Source organism: Dryobates pubescens, chromosome 32 (genome assembly GCF_014839835.1).
Source record: "Dryobates pubescens isolate bDryPub1 chromosome 32, bDryPub1.pri, whole genome shotgun sequence".
NCBI lineage: Eukaryota > Metazoa > Chordata > Aves > Piciformes > Picidae > Dryobates > Dryobates pubescens.
Window position 1 is genome coordinate 7,728,171 of NC_071643.1, and position 15,711 is coordinate 7,743,881.

Genomic DNA, 15,711 nt, shown 5'->3' on the forward strand with positions numbered 1-15,711 from the left:
AAAGAAGGACAGGCTGTAAACAAACATACCTTTGTAAAATACACTGGACTGAAAAAAAACCCTACTATCTAACAGGGCTATAATGATTTCAGCAAAAATAAGCCCCCATTTTATAGAAAGAACTTGTCAGAGGCAGGAGGACTGGAGAGATACGGAAGGGTGGCACAAAACCCCATATACTGACCTCTATCTCTCGGAGTTTGGCACGCTTTTCTTCACTCATTTCTGAATATTTGACTGATGACTTGGATTCAGGCATTTCTTCTTTAATGGGATTGGAATATATGTGCTGTTCTTCTGACTTGGAACTCTGTGTGTCTTCCTCGTCTTCACTTTCTTCTTCTTGACTTTACAAAAAACATAGAGAATTAACATAGATGTATTTAAGAGTTACCTATCTCTCCTGCTTAGCATCTCTAATTAGTTACTAGTTTCAAAATCTGTTAAGTAAGATTGTTATGTAAAAGTCTGCAGCTACAGTCTCTGCCTGTGAGACAAGCATCTTAGTATTTCAATTAATCACTGGTTTTTATTACTCAGATAATTTACAGAAGTATTTCTGAAACTTACAGTTATCAAGTCCCTATCTAGCTCAGCTACATAATCAGTCCACTATCTCAAAATCTCTTTAAGTGCTCTGATTGTTCTCTTATGCTTTTTGGAGACAGAGCTGAGACATGGCAGATATTTAGTGATATTCCCAGACTGGCCACTAGAGTGCTGCAGATCTATGTGCAACCCAGGAAGGTGTTCAAAACATTGTTAAGGGATGCTCTCAATGGCCTGAAAAACAAAGTAAAAGGACTGCTCAAAAGCCACAGATGGCACAGAAGAGATATATAGATCAGAACATTATTCACTGTTTCTGCCCTGAAAGCAAAATGCAGAGGTGTAGATACATTCATACATATCTGACATCAAAATTTCCAAGATGTAAAATACTACTATCTGAGCTCTTATTATTTATCAACCTTAATCTTTAAACTGATGCTGATTTAACAGCTGTACCAGATGGTGTAATTTATTGTGTGAGGGAAAGAAAAAGAAAAGGGACCAAAAGCATGCTGCACTAAAATTCTGATTGTTCTCTATTTACTTATTTTCCTACTTTCAAAACTGAATTTTTATTCTGCTCTTCTAATACATGGATATCTTATAGGGAGTTCCATAGACATTCAACCTTAGAGGCAGAAAATGAGTATTTATTCATCAGAATGAAAAACTATTTACTTTTGAATTTCCTCTTCTTCAGATTCTTCATGTTGATCAAAAAGCTCCCACTTAGAAGTAGTAACAGCTAGAAGAGACAGAAAAGACAATTTTAACAGAAAAAGCTATCACTTAATCTGAAAAAAATCAGTATTTGTGGATATACTAAAAATTACAATGTGATAAAGTTTACCAGCATTTAACACCTAATGCAGACTATTTGATAGAAACACTCAAACTGGATGTTATCAGAAAAGATACTCCTCACTTACACTGCATATCCTTCAAAAGCAGGCAAGTACATTTTGGAAGACTGACAATCACATACCCAGATTTTTCTTCTATATTTGTTCTTAATGGGAAATTACTTTAAAAGTTTGGCACATTATTGAAGCAGCTACTGAACACACTATTTTCTGCACTTGTAACAAAAAAGTTACAACTGAAAATCCAGTGTATTACTACAGAAATCACACTAGCATTTTTCAACAGATCAGCTGAAAATAGCTAAGTAACATTAAGTTTTCTTATTTCACAAGAAGCTGGGAAGAGCCCACAACCACAGTGACAGACAAGCTTACTATATAGAGGGGGAGCTGGGCAGGCTGGGTGGTAGACTGGGTGGTGAACAGTTGCATTGCAAACCACCTGTTTTATATATTAGTTTATTACCATTATTGTTATTACTGTTGTTTCTTCTCTTTTCATGTTGCTTGATTAAACTGTCCTTCTCTGAAGCCATAGGGCTTTGCCTTTTTCTCCCAATTCTCCTTCCCATCCCACTGGGGCAGGAGAAGAGGGTGGCAAGGAAGTGAGAAGCTGCATGGTGCTTAGCTGTCAGCTGTGCCTAAACCACAGTTCAATATATACTTTGAAAACTAACCTTGAGCTTCCAGTTCTGATTCATCCACCGCTTCCCACTTCGAAGGAGCAACTTTAAAGATAGGCTCATTCTTTTTTGAGTCTTCAGCTGCATCCACTGATGGAAAAAGACAGAGAAAAATCATTTCTAAAGCTTCAGAAGGTCAAATGGGAAAACTTCCTGTAACAATCAGAGTTAAATACAGAAGTATATTTTACTGGTTTATTGTTTGCAAACAAAATAGGATATGGAAATTCATGTGCACAACATCAGAAGATACCTACTGTATGTCTGAAGCAATTACAATCTAAAAACAGCTTTTAAACTAATTCTTCCTAGAACAAAATTTAATTAATCAATTCAACACCCTGCAAAGCTCCATGCAGTGTTAATTCTCTCTGTACTTGTTAAAGCTACTTGAGGGAAATGAAGAAAAAAAAACCCAAAACATCAAAACCTGAAGATTCAAATTGAAAGTAAAGCTGAAATATTTCATACAAGGAATTCCATCGAGATCATCATCCAGTGATTTAATTGGGACTCCATCAAGATCATCAATGGGAGCAGCATCAATGGGAATTCCGTCCACATCTTCTAGCGGTGCACCGTCAAGCTCTTCCTCAATGGGAGCTCCATCAAGATCATCTGGTACTTCCTGAAAGCAAACAGTAATTTCAAGAATAAAATCTACACTGTTTTTCTTTACTTCACTCCAACTATTCATTAATTTCTTTTTAAAGGAATAGCTTTAAAAATACCTGAAACCACAAACCCAAAACTTGTAACAATTTTTGCTGCCAAGCAGAGTAGTTTATTGCAGAGGAAAAATATGGCAACAGCCCCCCATAAAAAATACTAAGTAAGCACTTGGAATTTGCCCACAACATACTAGAAGGTTTGCAATAGCTGTATTTAAAAGAAGTTTTATTAAGATGAGGTTTAGCTTGAAATGAGACACCTACAGTGAAATAAATTATACTTTCTACATATAGAAGATTCCCTGAGAACCAGTAGTCCAAACAACTGGCAGATATTAACTATTTCACAGGAACACGAAACGATAAATACACCTACATATCCCAAGGTGTTAGCCACAGGCACTGCCCTTCATGGCTACACTTTCAAACTGCTCTGCTGCTAAGTGAAATAAGGTAACCTTTCAATTACACATTGGTCTCCTTCCTGCTGTTCTACAAGCATGCTTCCAGAGAGTTAAAAAATAAACTTATCCTAAATAAACATCCATTTATTCGTGTTCACTGTCTTGATTCTCTTAGACAATTTACCTGTAACCAGATCAGTACACATTCAGTATTAATGGTGTTCTGGAAATTTTAAGCACAGCACTTCAAAAAACTGAAATTTTTACATGTCTATGGAATGTACTACAGAATAACTAAAATCCTGTTTAACTAACATCCTCTTTAAAACAACCTCTCTAAAGGAAAACAAAAATCTATTTAAATGCTGCAGCATAATTAGAAAGTTAACAAGTTAACAACTAACTATTCCAACACAACACAGCAAAGACTAAACCACCAGTTTAAATGACTTGTCATAACCTTCCTCTCAAAGTAAGAGCTGATGGCTGTATTACACCCAAGAGTGGCACTCACAAAACTAAAATGGATGATTCAGGTAGCCAGATGCCTAGCTGCTTAGAACTCTCAGACATTAAGCCTAACACCCAAGAGTCTAACTCAAAATTCACAGACAGATACTACAGAGTATTTCCAATACAAAGGAAATACCTGCCACTGCACTGGTTTTTGCTCTGAAATGTTTCACAGTGTAACTATATCACAGCACCTAATCCACATGCAAAAAATGCATAAACAAATTAAGATTGCATTTGCATCTGAAAATATCCATTACACCTGAATTAAAGAGGCAGGAGTCAGAGAAAAGAGGGGGAAAAAAAGAAAAAAGGCGAGTTTCTTCACCTAGGAACATGAAAATAATCCTTGCTAGACCTATTTTATATATACACCCTTTCCCACACCACCTGCTAGCAGCACTATCAAGGTCACTTACCTCTGTTTCTTTATCTTCCATGATATTTACAAGCCCCAAGAATATATTCTGTAGCTTGATCAGAAATGGTTCTGGATAGATTGCCCAGTCTTCCCATGCTCGGAAGCACGTCATTACCCGTTGCTAGAAGGAATAGCAAGAAAAACACACACCATGCTAATAAACTTGAATTAAGACATTTTAAGTGATTGGAAATACACCACAGAGAACTAACTACTGCTGCAGACAGACACTCCTAACTAGTTCCATACCAGAATATACTACAATGACACTATGCTGAGCAAGATAAGTAATGTTTAAAAATTATGTATATAGGCACTACTTGAAAACAAAACAAAAATCTCACTGGGTTCCATTTTCCTTTCTAATTCCTCTTGCATTATCTGTTTCAGCTGTTCAGAGTTCCTATACCATAGTAAACTGCATTCTGCCCAGATGTATGAAGCAGGTTCCTCTAGTAAACATAAAAGAAAATAGCTTTCCTTTGTAATATAACTAAAATTAGCCCTGGGTTACTCACATGGAGATTATGTTCCTACTTTCATTTTTTGCAGAAGTTAAGCATATTTGAAATGAAAGGCTTAAGCTCAAGCTGGACACATTGAATGTAGCTGGAGATGCAGATGTAAAAAAACCAAATTGTAATTCTACTGCCTGTCTTTACAATACACTAAAACTCACTCTCAATCTAGAGCAACTCAGAGGAAAGAAGGTAGGACAAGCAGGATCAAGACCTTAATACAGAAAAACTAACTACACTGTAGGCCTTGTAGTTGAAGCTTATGATTTAAATGGGGGGAAAAATGAAAAAACCAAAACAGCAGAGGCATCTTTAAAACAGAAGGAAAAGCCAGGGTGAGCATGAGAGCAGTGAGAAGCAGAGCACTGTACTTCAAAAATCGCTCTCAACTACCCCTTGTCAGACTGTTATGAGACCTCAACAAATACAGCCTAACTATCCATGCAAATGATTAAAACTTCACACTGTTACGTCCAGCAGCTTCTTGCCACATTGAGCTGCCCAGATTTTTGAAACTCAAATAGAGATGGCCCAAAAATAACTAGAAAGCTACAAGGCCTCGTTTGCAATGAAAGTACTAGATAGGTACTGTCCCAACTCCACAGCTACCTATCTACCAGTACACTTCAGCTGCACGATGCTAACTTCCTTCCTTAATTTCAAAGCTACTTTTCCAAGAGAGTAGACTTTTTATTTAAAAAAACTTTAAAAATCCACCAAACAAGGAAAACAAGTAAAGCTGAACTAGGAAGCTTGAGGTCTAAGCCACCTATCATAGTATGTAATCTCCTGTGCAGGAATATTTACTTATTTGACTTGTATATCACGTAAAGAACAATGAAATACGTACCTTGAAATTTTCAGACTGTAAATGGCCTTGTATTGTACGGTAAGTAGCATTGAGATCAGAGAATATCTGACATAATTTTGTTTCAAAACTAGAATTAAACATACATTTCTTAAGTTAAACTTTGTAATATATGCTTTCTGGACATACATAATTCATGAAAATACCTGGGACACAGGACTCAAAGGCACAGGGTTCTGATCCCTATAGTAGCCATGAACTGAACTATAAAGCAAATATGATTACTACAGATTAAAACACCTTGGACAACAACAGAACTGTGAAGAGAGATCTTCACATCTGCTGCAGTCCCTTGTTATAGCCTTAAAAGACTGGAGGAGGATAAAAGAGTTTTACCACCTTAGATACAATGAAAGAATTGTCTCAAAATTAAATTTCTATTTCTAAAAAATTATTGGTTACATTTTTATTCTGATCTACTCAATGAAAGCACAGGGAATAACAGCTGCCTAGTATCCCTTGAGCTTCTCTCAATGTGCAAGAAGTAAACTGCCACAGCAATGACACTACAACAATAAAGCATCAATTGCTATCGCTACAGTTTCATAACATGCTGAATATTCACCCTCACATTACCATAACATCAGGGAGATGCCAGGAAATAGAACTGAGTATCTAAACAGGACAAAGGTACTCTCCCGAGGAAGATTTTTCCTAAATTCTGCTCAGTGCCTTAAAAACAAAGATCTATCTCATAAATTGACTTCTTCACATGGATTATTTGCTGTATCATTATCTTGAATACTATCTACATGCTCTCTTTCTGTAAAAGGTGATTGAATTACTTTCACTTATATGAGGTTCCAGGCAAGTGGTCCCCTTGCATAGGGGATATACACTTCATTTTGCATTAGGAAGCAACCCTACATAGTAACATGCAAAGAGACATATATATCTTGAGTGTTGTAACAGTATCCTAATAAGAAAATTGTGGATTTCTATACAACCACTTTTACCCAGGAATGTACAAAACTGAATCTTAGGATGTTCTTCCTTTTTTAAATCATCAGTCACCTAAAACACTGTACTTACAATTTTCTATAGTAGGAAGCATTGGCAACTTTAGCTGAAGAGTTGTATAACACATCTGACACGAGATACAACCTTGCAATCTACAATAAAGAAGGTCCAAATTAATATAACTCCAGAGTTTAAATTGCCCTGAAAATACATGCATTTTTCCAGAAAGAACATGAGATAGTTTAAACTATCTAGAAATACCAAATTAGAACACAGTTATACTGTTAATAAACATGCTGAGACACAATTTGTCCCCTGATGCTACAGGGTACTAGCCACTATAATACTGTATTATAAAGGACAGACCATAGTATTCCAATTTCATTTTCTTATCTGAACACACTATTCTGCTGGCTTCAATTTCACAGTAAGGTGAAGTGGGTTCAGAAAGAATAAAAATATCTAACCAAATCCCCCAGGAAAAGAGCATACTTAAATTCATGCCCACATTTTAACGCAGAACTTCAATGCTATCTGAAACTTCGGATGCTTGTAAATTTTATGTGTGCTGTTAAGCCAGCTCTTCCCCCAGAACACAAAGTTGTATAGAATCACCATACCTTCTTTGGAAGAGGTGTCTTCAGAATGGACAATGATTCTGTAATGCAGTCTACAATTTCTTCAGCAGCTTCTGCATTATTTAGACAGAAAACCATTGCGTCACCAATGTCGTTCTTCCGAGGAGTTAATCCACGCAGAATTTCCTCTAATTTGTCCCTCTGTCTGAAATACCAGGAATTTGAATACTTTCAATGTAACATTAACAGTGCTTTAGGGAATTTTTCCATCTTTAGAATAAAAGGAATTTTAAATATGTCTGCATTCTGTTGCTTTTTTCAGTGATGTATGAACACACGCATCCACATTACATAAAAAGTGCAAAAATGTTCCCTCTTGAGTCTGGACTACATACAGAAACCAGGGAAAATTAACTCAGAAGTGTCTAATGCTGAAGATCAGTATCTCTAATAAAGTAATTCTCTTTTTGGGTTTAGTTTAAGCCAAACCAAAATGCATAAATCTAAAGCATGCAAGTAATTTCTGCCATAGAGTAAGAAACATTAGATTCAGAAAGCTAGTATGAAATATTTCAGGTCTTTCCTGACCATCATACATAGAGAACACTCTTTAAAACAGTAATTTTGGAGCCTTTCAAAAAGAAGATATAATAAATAATGCATTAAAACCTCCAGAACCATGACTCACATCTGAACTATGACGAAAAGAATAAAAGAAATGAAACCCACATGCTAAGACACAGTTGGAACAGTAACAGCAAAATCAAGAAAACCCTCTCTGTATCTCCACTACCATACCCATCCCAAACACAATCAGAAGTCACAGCAAAGATCTATGATCTGCCTCTTCCTGCTTATTAATAACTGCTCTCAAGATTACTGTTTACTTCTCAAGACCATAACAATGCTGAGAAAGGCACCATATATTCCCCCCTGCAACAGCTAGGTACAGAAAAATGGGCAAAAACTCTTCTCTTCCCAATGCCCTTCAAATAAAGGGTTAACAATTGGGTTGAAATGACTCATTGTTTAATGATGACAAATCTAATCAAATCCAAAACATATTCTTAGCAACAAATATAATCAAAAGAAAAAAAGACTAACTGGAAAGCACTGAGATTAAGAGAGCTTCTAAGTAATATTATCCCCAATGTGGTAACGTCTCAGGGATGACATAACTACAAAAGTACAACAGCCAAAAAAATCCAAGCAGTTAAAACAGCATCATAAATGGATGGAAGTTCATACTCTTCCTTAAGTGCACCCTTCTTGTTTGTTTCCTCCACAAATGCTTCTGTTTCTTGCTCTTCTGACATCCCATGCAAGTACGGGTTCAATGGTGGTGGCCTCCAAAACGATCCATTCTTGAACATTCGGAAATCTTCTGTCCTCCACTTGGTTGGAGCATCTCCCTACAAAAAACAAAAGCATTTTTATTTTGGTGTTCTTTTATTTCACTATGTTTCAAGGTAGGAATTGTCACTAAAACTCTACTTGCCTGAAGAATTGAATAAAGCTTCCATCTGTAATATACATGGGCTGGAGTCTGGTTTTCAAATAAAAACCTAAACCAAAGAGCAAAAAAAGAGAAACAAAACTTATTACAAATTATTTATAAAGCAAATTCAAAGGAATAAAGAAATTTAACCAAATCCTTTTTAGAATTCCAAGTCAGCTACCAAGTGAGCTCAAGATAGCTAAAAATCACATACACCTACAGCACAGCTGTGCAGAACCAGTGCAACCACTCCACACACATATGTATGCAATCTGCAAAGTGGAGAGCTGAATTCCACAAAAACACAGCATTTCTCAGAGGTTAAAAGCAGAACACAGTCAGATAGAATGACTGTGCAGCCCCACAGTAAAGCAGAAGCATCACCAGTGCAATATGGAGGGCAACTGCAGCCTCACTACAAGTGGTGTAGGGAAACATATTTACATGTTTAGGCTGCACAGATGAAATGCTAAATGGCTTGAAATTTTCCAATGCTCTTGACAAGGCCAGGAAAAAAAATAAATTAAAACCAGCTAACTTTTAATGGCCAAGATATTCTGACCTCTGTATTTTGTCTTTTTGAAATGTCATTTATTATTTCCCTGAAACAGTTTTTCAGAAATTGCATTTTACAGAAAAACTGGAAACCGATCCTTTTTTTATTCCATTAATGACAGGAGTTGGAAATCTTGACAGCTTCACTATGTCCTCTAAATTTTAACCCTATTTGCATTGACATCAAAGAAAAAGGGCCCCCAGATCTTACTAAAGGTTAAAAATCAGGCTCCAGGAAGACTGGACTTTAGATTGAGCTGGTCTGTCTGGTTTGGTTATTCTTCTTTTTGAGAAATAAATGTTCCCACTTCCACTGATGATTTGGAATTCCTCAGAAAAGTAATTTTATTTATTATACCTAACTATAAAATGCATTTATACATCATATATAGTATTTTATACACGCAAATTAGTAGCAACTGGCAAAAAAAAAAAGGCATATTCTTCATAAAAAGATAGCACAGGCATTTGTAAAATTTAAACCTGCACATAAATATAAGACAAAGTGTACCAACTCTTAGTAGTATTTCAGAAATGCAAGATATGAGCAACAGTGCTTCAAATCAAATGCACTCAATATTTTCAATGTCATAATCACCTGAACATCGGGTTGTTGATTTCTCGGTTCATGATCATGGCTTCAAACATAGGCCCTTCCCGTACCACAAACTCTATCATTCGGTGTATCAAAGCGAGCAAATTCCTACAACAACAACACAGTTAAAGAAAAATTGATTCAGACCTAACACTATATAAAACTACACTCCACCTAAGACACTACAACTGTGCAGGAGATTATTTTGCTGTATTGTTAAGAAAACTGTGTAGAAGATAAGGTAACATGGAACATATTATAGCCTTGCATCAAAGACACGGGCGTTCTAAAATAAAAACATGCCTAGGAGCAGTGGAGTAAGAATTTAAGAGGACACTTTTTTCCCTGAATTTCCACAGCTTAGTCTACAACCATCTCTGGCTTAACAGAAGCTTAATAGTCCTTTATCAATAAAAATGGACAACTGAACACCAAAGTACAATTAGCGATTAAAAACTAAGCCCTCACCTAAATTGTCTAGCACTAGGACCGAAGTATCCACTGAAGTTTTACAGAAGAACAAGTGGCTGAATGTTATGCTCAAAATTAAACACACCAAGTTTTGAATATTCAATAGAAACTGCATTCAACTTTCAAACTATTCAATATGAAAGGCAAATAGCCTTCCTGATGCCAAACAGGGTAATGACATTATTAAATTTAGATAATCCCTATTTGGTCAAGACTCAACTACTGGCATAGAACAAAATTATCCATCACTTCATGTCATACCATTCAGTAATTCCTCTCTCAGGAACTCAAGTGAATCAAATCACTTTTTTTTTTTTTTAATTACAACATTTTAAAAATCATCTGTATTTGGTTTGTTCAGCACTGCATCGGGAGGCAGGCAAGAAGCAGATGTGAAGTGCCACATCTGAAAATGCAGAGCCACTTAGAAGCACACTAACAGGAGACAGTCAAATAAGCTTTGTAAAGAGGAGTTAAGACCAGTTTCCAACCTGTGGGGGTTTATTGGAAACGGGGTCCCAAATTTTCAACTACAGATTACCTACAAAGACATATACATATCTTTTGAATGTGATGCAAGCAAAGAAAAAATTTAAACAGATTTTTCCATTTTTATACTTTCTTGAATAGACAGATATTGGTTCTCTCCTTCTAGCAAGTTTTTAAATCATTAAAACTTTTAAAACTGGTACAACTGAAAAGCTGCAGGATTTTCTACTACTACTTAGTAATGAGGTAGTTTTCTAGCATGAGTACCCAAGGTTCTGCCAGATAAAATGTACTAGCTCAAAACCAATTTTCAACTTAAAAACGGTAATAAAAAGCTACCCCTGCCATCTGCAAACCTAGCAAATGTTCTGGTTGATACCAGATAGCATGAAATCTACATTTGCCTCAAATATTGTGCAAAAAAAACCCCACACAGCTACCTACAGCCCAATTTTCTTGTTTGCTTTTTGTAATCCCAGAAACATGGTAAAGAGGACACAGTCCAGTCATTCTGTGGCCATTTTATTTAAAGCAGTGTTCTGAAACTCTAAATAGCGAGACTGTTCTTGTTATATTAATTGTATTTGAAAACATCAGTAAGAAAAAGTTAGAGTTAGCTTTCAAGCCTCTGAGCTATTGCACCATGCGTTTACTTTATGGCAAGTTTAAGGTGATCACTTCTGGCTTCCTGCAGAATCACATTGTTGGTTTTTAACCAAATTCATTTTTTCACTGAGTACAATAAAGTTGTGTAAGAGCAGATTATGCTTGAACACGGACATCTGCTTTGGACAGCCTTCAGATCTATGAAAAACAGCTAAATCCCATACATCCCACATCTGAAAGAGGGAGTTACATGTGTTTTGGCTGACTACTTGGATGTTAGTTTCCCAGAAAAAGACTTAATTGTGTATATTCACAGCTCCCCATTTACTAAGTACCAAGAAAAGATGTTAAAATCACTACTGAACGTTTTCAAAGGAGAATAATTAAATGTATTATCCCACTGAATTCAGTCCAAATTTTGGCAGGATATGATGCACAGTGTAATAGTCTTAGCAGCTGGCATTAGCACCTTTGAAAGTCATCAGAAAAAACCAACCAGTTATTTTCAAATACAATTGAATTAACATGAACTTCTCTTATCATAGGAGCTTTCAAAATGCTACAGTAAATAAAATGGGAACATTTTTCTCTGAAAGCTACATCACTCTGTAAACACTGTACAGTTTTACAAGTACTTGTTCTACTACTCAATGTTTCTCAAATCAAGACTCCTGGTCGCCCTCGTTAGTCATGTCTCTACCCAACAAAAACTGTACTGTCCTAAAATTTAATCAAAAACACTACTGCATTTGAGCATCTATTGGCAAATAGGTTAATATAGCACTACAACTAGCTTCACAAATCTTTCTTGCCCCCAAACACACGCAAAAAAAAAAAAACAAAAGAAAAAAGGGACTTGGTGACAATTAAAACAGTGTATTTCAAAAGGATGATAGTTTTAAGTGCATTATTTTAAAATGTCATTTAGCTTAAGTTGGCCAACAAAAAGAAAAAAAAAGGGGAGGGAAAAAAGAAAAAAAAAAAAAAAAAAGAAAAAAAAAAGAGGTTTTCAGTTATAATAAAACCACATTTATTGGAGCCGATCGTACCAATGTCTGGTCAAAAACTGTATACTTTCCCAATCCATCCCATGATGTTTTCCTGGTCCCCCGCTGCCGCAGACAGTTCAGCTGGTGTTGCTCACCAAGGCCAATGTCAAAGAGAATTTGGTAATCTTTTGTGCTTATTTACTTTTAAAACAGTGTTGTGTTCCTATGTTTGGGAAAAGGTTTTAGCTTAACTGAGCAAGAGCGTACCTAGACTAGTGTGAAGAGAGGAGCACTGACGGCAACCAAAACACGGAAATACCCTTGCAGTGCAGAACTGCCGTTTTCAGTGCCCCAAATTAACTGTTTCATGTTAAAAAGAATAAAAAAATATAGCAGAAACCACAAGTCACTTTTAACTGAATTGGTTACAAATTCTACAAGTCAAAAAGGCCAAAAAATAAAAGTAAAGAAAAAAGCCCCACAGCACCACCACACTGGAGACAGCTGCATTCTAGCTAGGAAGTACTCAGAGATTTATGTCATCATCTCTAAGACAAGCTGTTTAACCCTAGCGTTCGCTCACAAAACTACCCTGCAACTATTTCTACTGCTCATAATTAAACACAAAAGATATCCTCACTAAAAGAAATTGTTAAGGCAAGGATAATAAGACTGTAAAACACACACATTTCTTTCAAGAGCGATGGAAAAAATACTATTGCTCAGTCAAGCCATTACCTTTTCCTCAACATCACCATTTCTCTTTAAAATTCCGAAGGGGAAATTTTCTATATTTAGATCAGTAATAATAAAGAAAAACATGTACCTTTCTGTTGGGATAACCACTTTGACTATGGCTTGCGACAGAGTCTGTATATGAAGTCACATCAGATAATAAACATAGAATATGTGAGTATTGTTAACAAGTAACAAGCAAAAATATACATATGCAATGAAAATACTACACATCTATCACAAGTTTTGCAGGCAATCACTGCTGTGAAGTTATAACTAAGCAATTACACAAATGTAAATGGTCGTGTCAGTGAACTATAAAGGTTCACTAATGGCAAAGTATCAGAACATTCCTGTCAGAATGCACATTGATGAACTGAATAGGTACTACACTGAATAGTATTAAGAAAGGAGCTCTTAAGTTTATGAAAAGATTCTAAACTATTTGACTTGGATCATGTTGGTATTACTTTATTCCCAAGTCTTACAAGAAAAAAAACACCAAACAAACAAAAAACCCCAGCCCTAACATTTAAGTGTCACTCAAAGAACCAACAAAATCTTACAAATGTAAATCAAGTTGGTTTGTGATTACAAAATACTTACCCTTTAATCAGATAATATTCCAGAAACAAAAATCTGAAAACTGACTCCATAAGTAGCATAAAATACTTACTCAATGTCCAGATTAATTACCTTCTACACAAAGTATCAACTCCTCTAGTGTAAAAATAATGCTACCCAAATTAAAATGTATTATTTTATCTAAAGAAAACTATTTAGATACTGCAATTTGGCAGCCAACAAAAAGAGGGGACGTAGGAGAAAAATATCCAGGGAGCCTGGAGGAGGAAAATGATCGCCAGATTTAAAGCAGCACTAAAATAAATCAAGAGCAAATATACTGTACCCTAACAAAGACATGAAACACAGCTCAGGAATTAAGTCGGTTCCCTTTGGCTACGGCAGGGAGCCGGTGACCTTGTACGCTAAGGGCTGCCAAAGTCAGCCTGAGCAATGCAAATCTATGAAGCCACTGAAAAACTGCCACAGATGTAGTATTTAACAGCGAGATATGGCCCAGGGTACTGTAAGTTACCTTCTCAAAATCTTCCTTGTTTTTCGGTGGTGGTAACATTGGAGCATTAGGATTCTTCAATCTCTCTCTAGGCTGGGCATTAAAAGGCAGTCCTGAGGGAGGAGGCGGGAGGGTATGCTCCATCATAGAAGGCGGAATGTATATTGGGTGTGGTGGTATAGGTACAGCTTTGCCCCAACCTAGCTTCATTTCAAATGACATAATCATCTTGCCTGAAAAAGAAAACACCCACAAAAAATAAATCAAACCAAAACACAACACAGAAAACAAAAGCAAACCACCATGACATCATAAATTCATTCTGCATTACACAAAATTCCTCTCTTTAAAGGCAATGTTTAGGTTTGCCTGCCATAGTTTACTCTGATGAACAACATAAGCGCACCTATCAGACCACAGCACGTGCAAATGAAAGCCTAGTTTATTAATTGTATTCTTTAGTCTTTAGCACTGGGGAAAGATTAATTGATTCATTGTGGGTGTGGGTTTCTTTAACTCATCATCAACTCAGCAAATCATAACAAACCAGGCAATTCTTAAATTATATTTCTGCGCTTCAGTTCTTCAACATGTTTTCTTTGAAATAACTAATTCTCAATTATGCACTAATCAATTAGAACTGCATAGTACAAACCTACTTGCTAATAGGCCTGGTAAAGGACCATTCTAGAGTAAGCTATGCAAGAAGCAAATTCCTGTTTTTTCATCTTCTTGCCTAGGATGCTCATTTTTGACTTTTGGATTCTTCCTGAACTTCTTGACATAGCCTTCTTCATCACTCAAGATTTTTTTGCCTTTTGTTTTTGTTTTGTTTGTGGGGTTTTTTTTGTACTGTTGTTGTTGTTTTGTTTTGATATAAAAGATCCATATGCAAGATTACATGTTTGGCATACTAAAGTTACCACTTCAGCAGCAGGAATTTAGCCATTTTTAAAAAGAACATCACATATTTATCACTGATTAATGATTTTATCCTGTGCACTACCAAATGTTACTTCCCACTCAAATCTTGAAAACAGTCAGAAATCTGACGTATTTACCCACAGCAAAAGCCAGCAGCCTTTGTCCATGGTACAGTTAGCTAACACTCAGCTGTCAGCAAAATAGGGTAAACTAAAACCACTCCCAGTGTGGTATCTGTTGAAGTTACAGCATACCTACCACTAACCTGGTAAAACCATTTGCAGTTATGCCTAGAGTTACTCCTCAATATTCCTACACAGATAATTAATAATTCCCAACTGAGAAACCTGTTTACCATTTAAATTCTTTAATGCTCTTTCAGCATCTCTTCTGTTCATAAAGGCAACAAAGCCACAATTTCTTTCTCTTGCTCTTTCTTCATCAGTTCTTGGCCACATAATTTTAACACTTGCCAGTGGTCCAAAGCGTCCGAATTCTTGACATAACATCTCTTCATTCATCTACATGAAATAAAGGTAAGAATTAGCATCTTGCTAATGTATTTCTGAAGATACTCTTTCATATTATTGTCCAACTGCTGAGATTTGAATTTTCTGAGTTTCTTGAAAAACAATTCATTGGTATCTTCCCAATGCAATCTAATGCAAAAAATCATTTACAAAGCCAGCATTTTAAAACTGAGCACACTCACATTTTTAGGATATGATTCATCCTGCATG

General features: G+C 36.0%; 1 protein-coding gene across 7 annotated transcripts in view; it reads right to left on the reverse strand.

Annotated features, from left to right (window-relative positions):
* Positions 1–15,711, reverse strand: part of U2SURP (U2 snRNP associated SURP domain containing) — a 47,774-nt gene that overhangs the window by 16,204 nt on the left and 15,859 nt on the right. For 6 of the 7 annotated variants that reach the window (XM_054175525.1, XM_054175522.1, XM_054175521.1 and 3 more), the window contains 14 exons: positions 15,327–15,492; positions 14,069–14,280; positions 13,061–13,104; positions 9,683–9,787; positions 8,530–8,596; positions 8,280–8,443; positions 7,074–7,236; positions 6,526–6,605; positions 5,476–5,563; positions 4,106–4,228; positions 2,570–2,726; positions 2,093–2,188; positions 1,231–1,297; positions 185–347 (listed from right to left, as the gene is read on the reverse strand). In XM_054175525.1, the coding sequence (XP_054031500.1) occupies positions 185–347; positions 1,231–1,297; positions 2,093–2,188; positions 2,570–2,726; positions 4,106–4,228; positions 5,476–5,563; positions 6,526–6,605; positions 7,074–7,236; positions 8,280–8,443; positions 8,530–8,596; positions 9,683–9,787; positions 13,061–13,104; positions 14,069–14,280; positions 15,327–15,492 (1,695 nt within the window). Of the gene's footprint in view, positions 1–184; positions 348–1,230; positions 1,298–2,092; positions 2,189–2,569; positions 2,727–4,105; positions 4,229–5,475; positions 5,564–6,525; positions 6,606–7,073; positions 7,237–8,279; positions 8,444–8,529; positions 8,597–9,682; positions 9,788–13,060; positions 13,105–14,068; positions 14,281–15,326; positions 15,493–15,711 lie in introns of those variants that run through there. The other variant, XM_054175527.1, reaches the window with a different exon arrangement.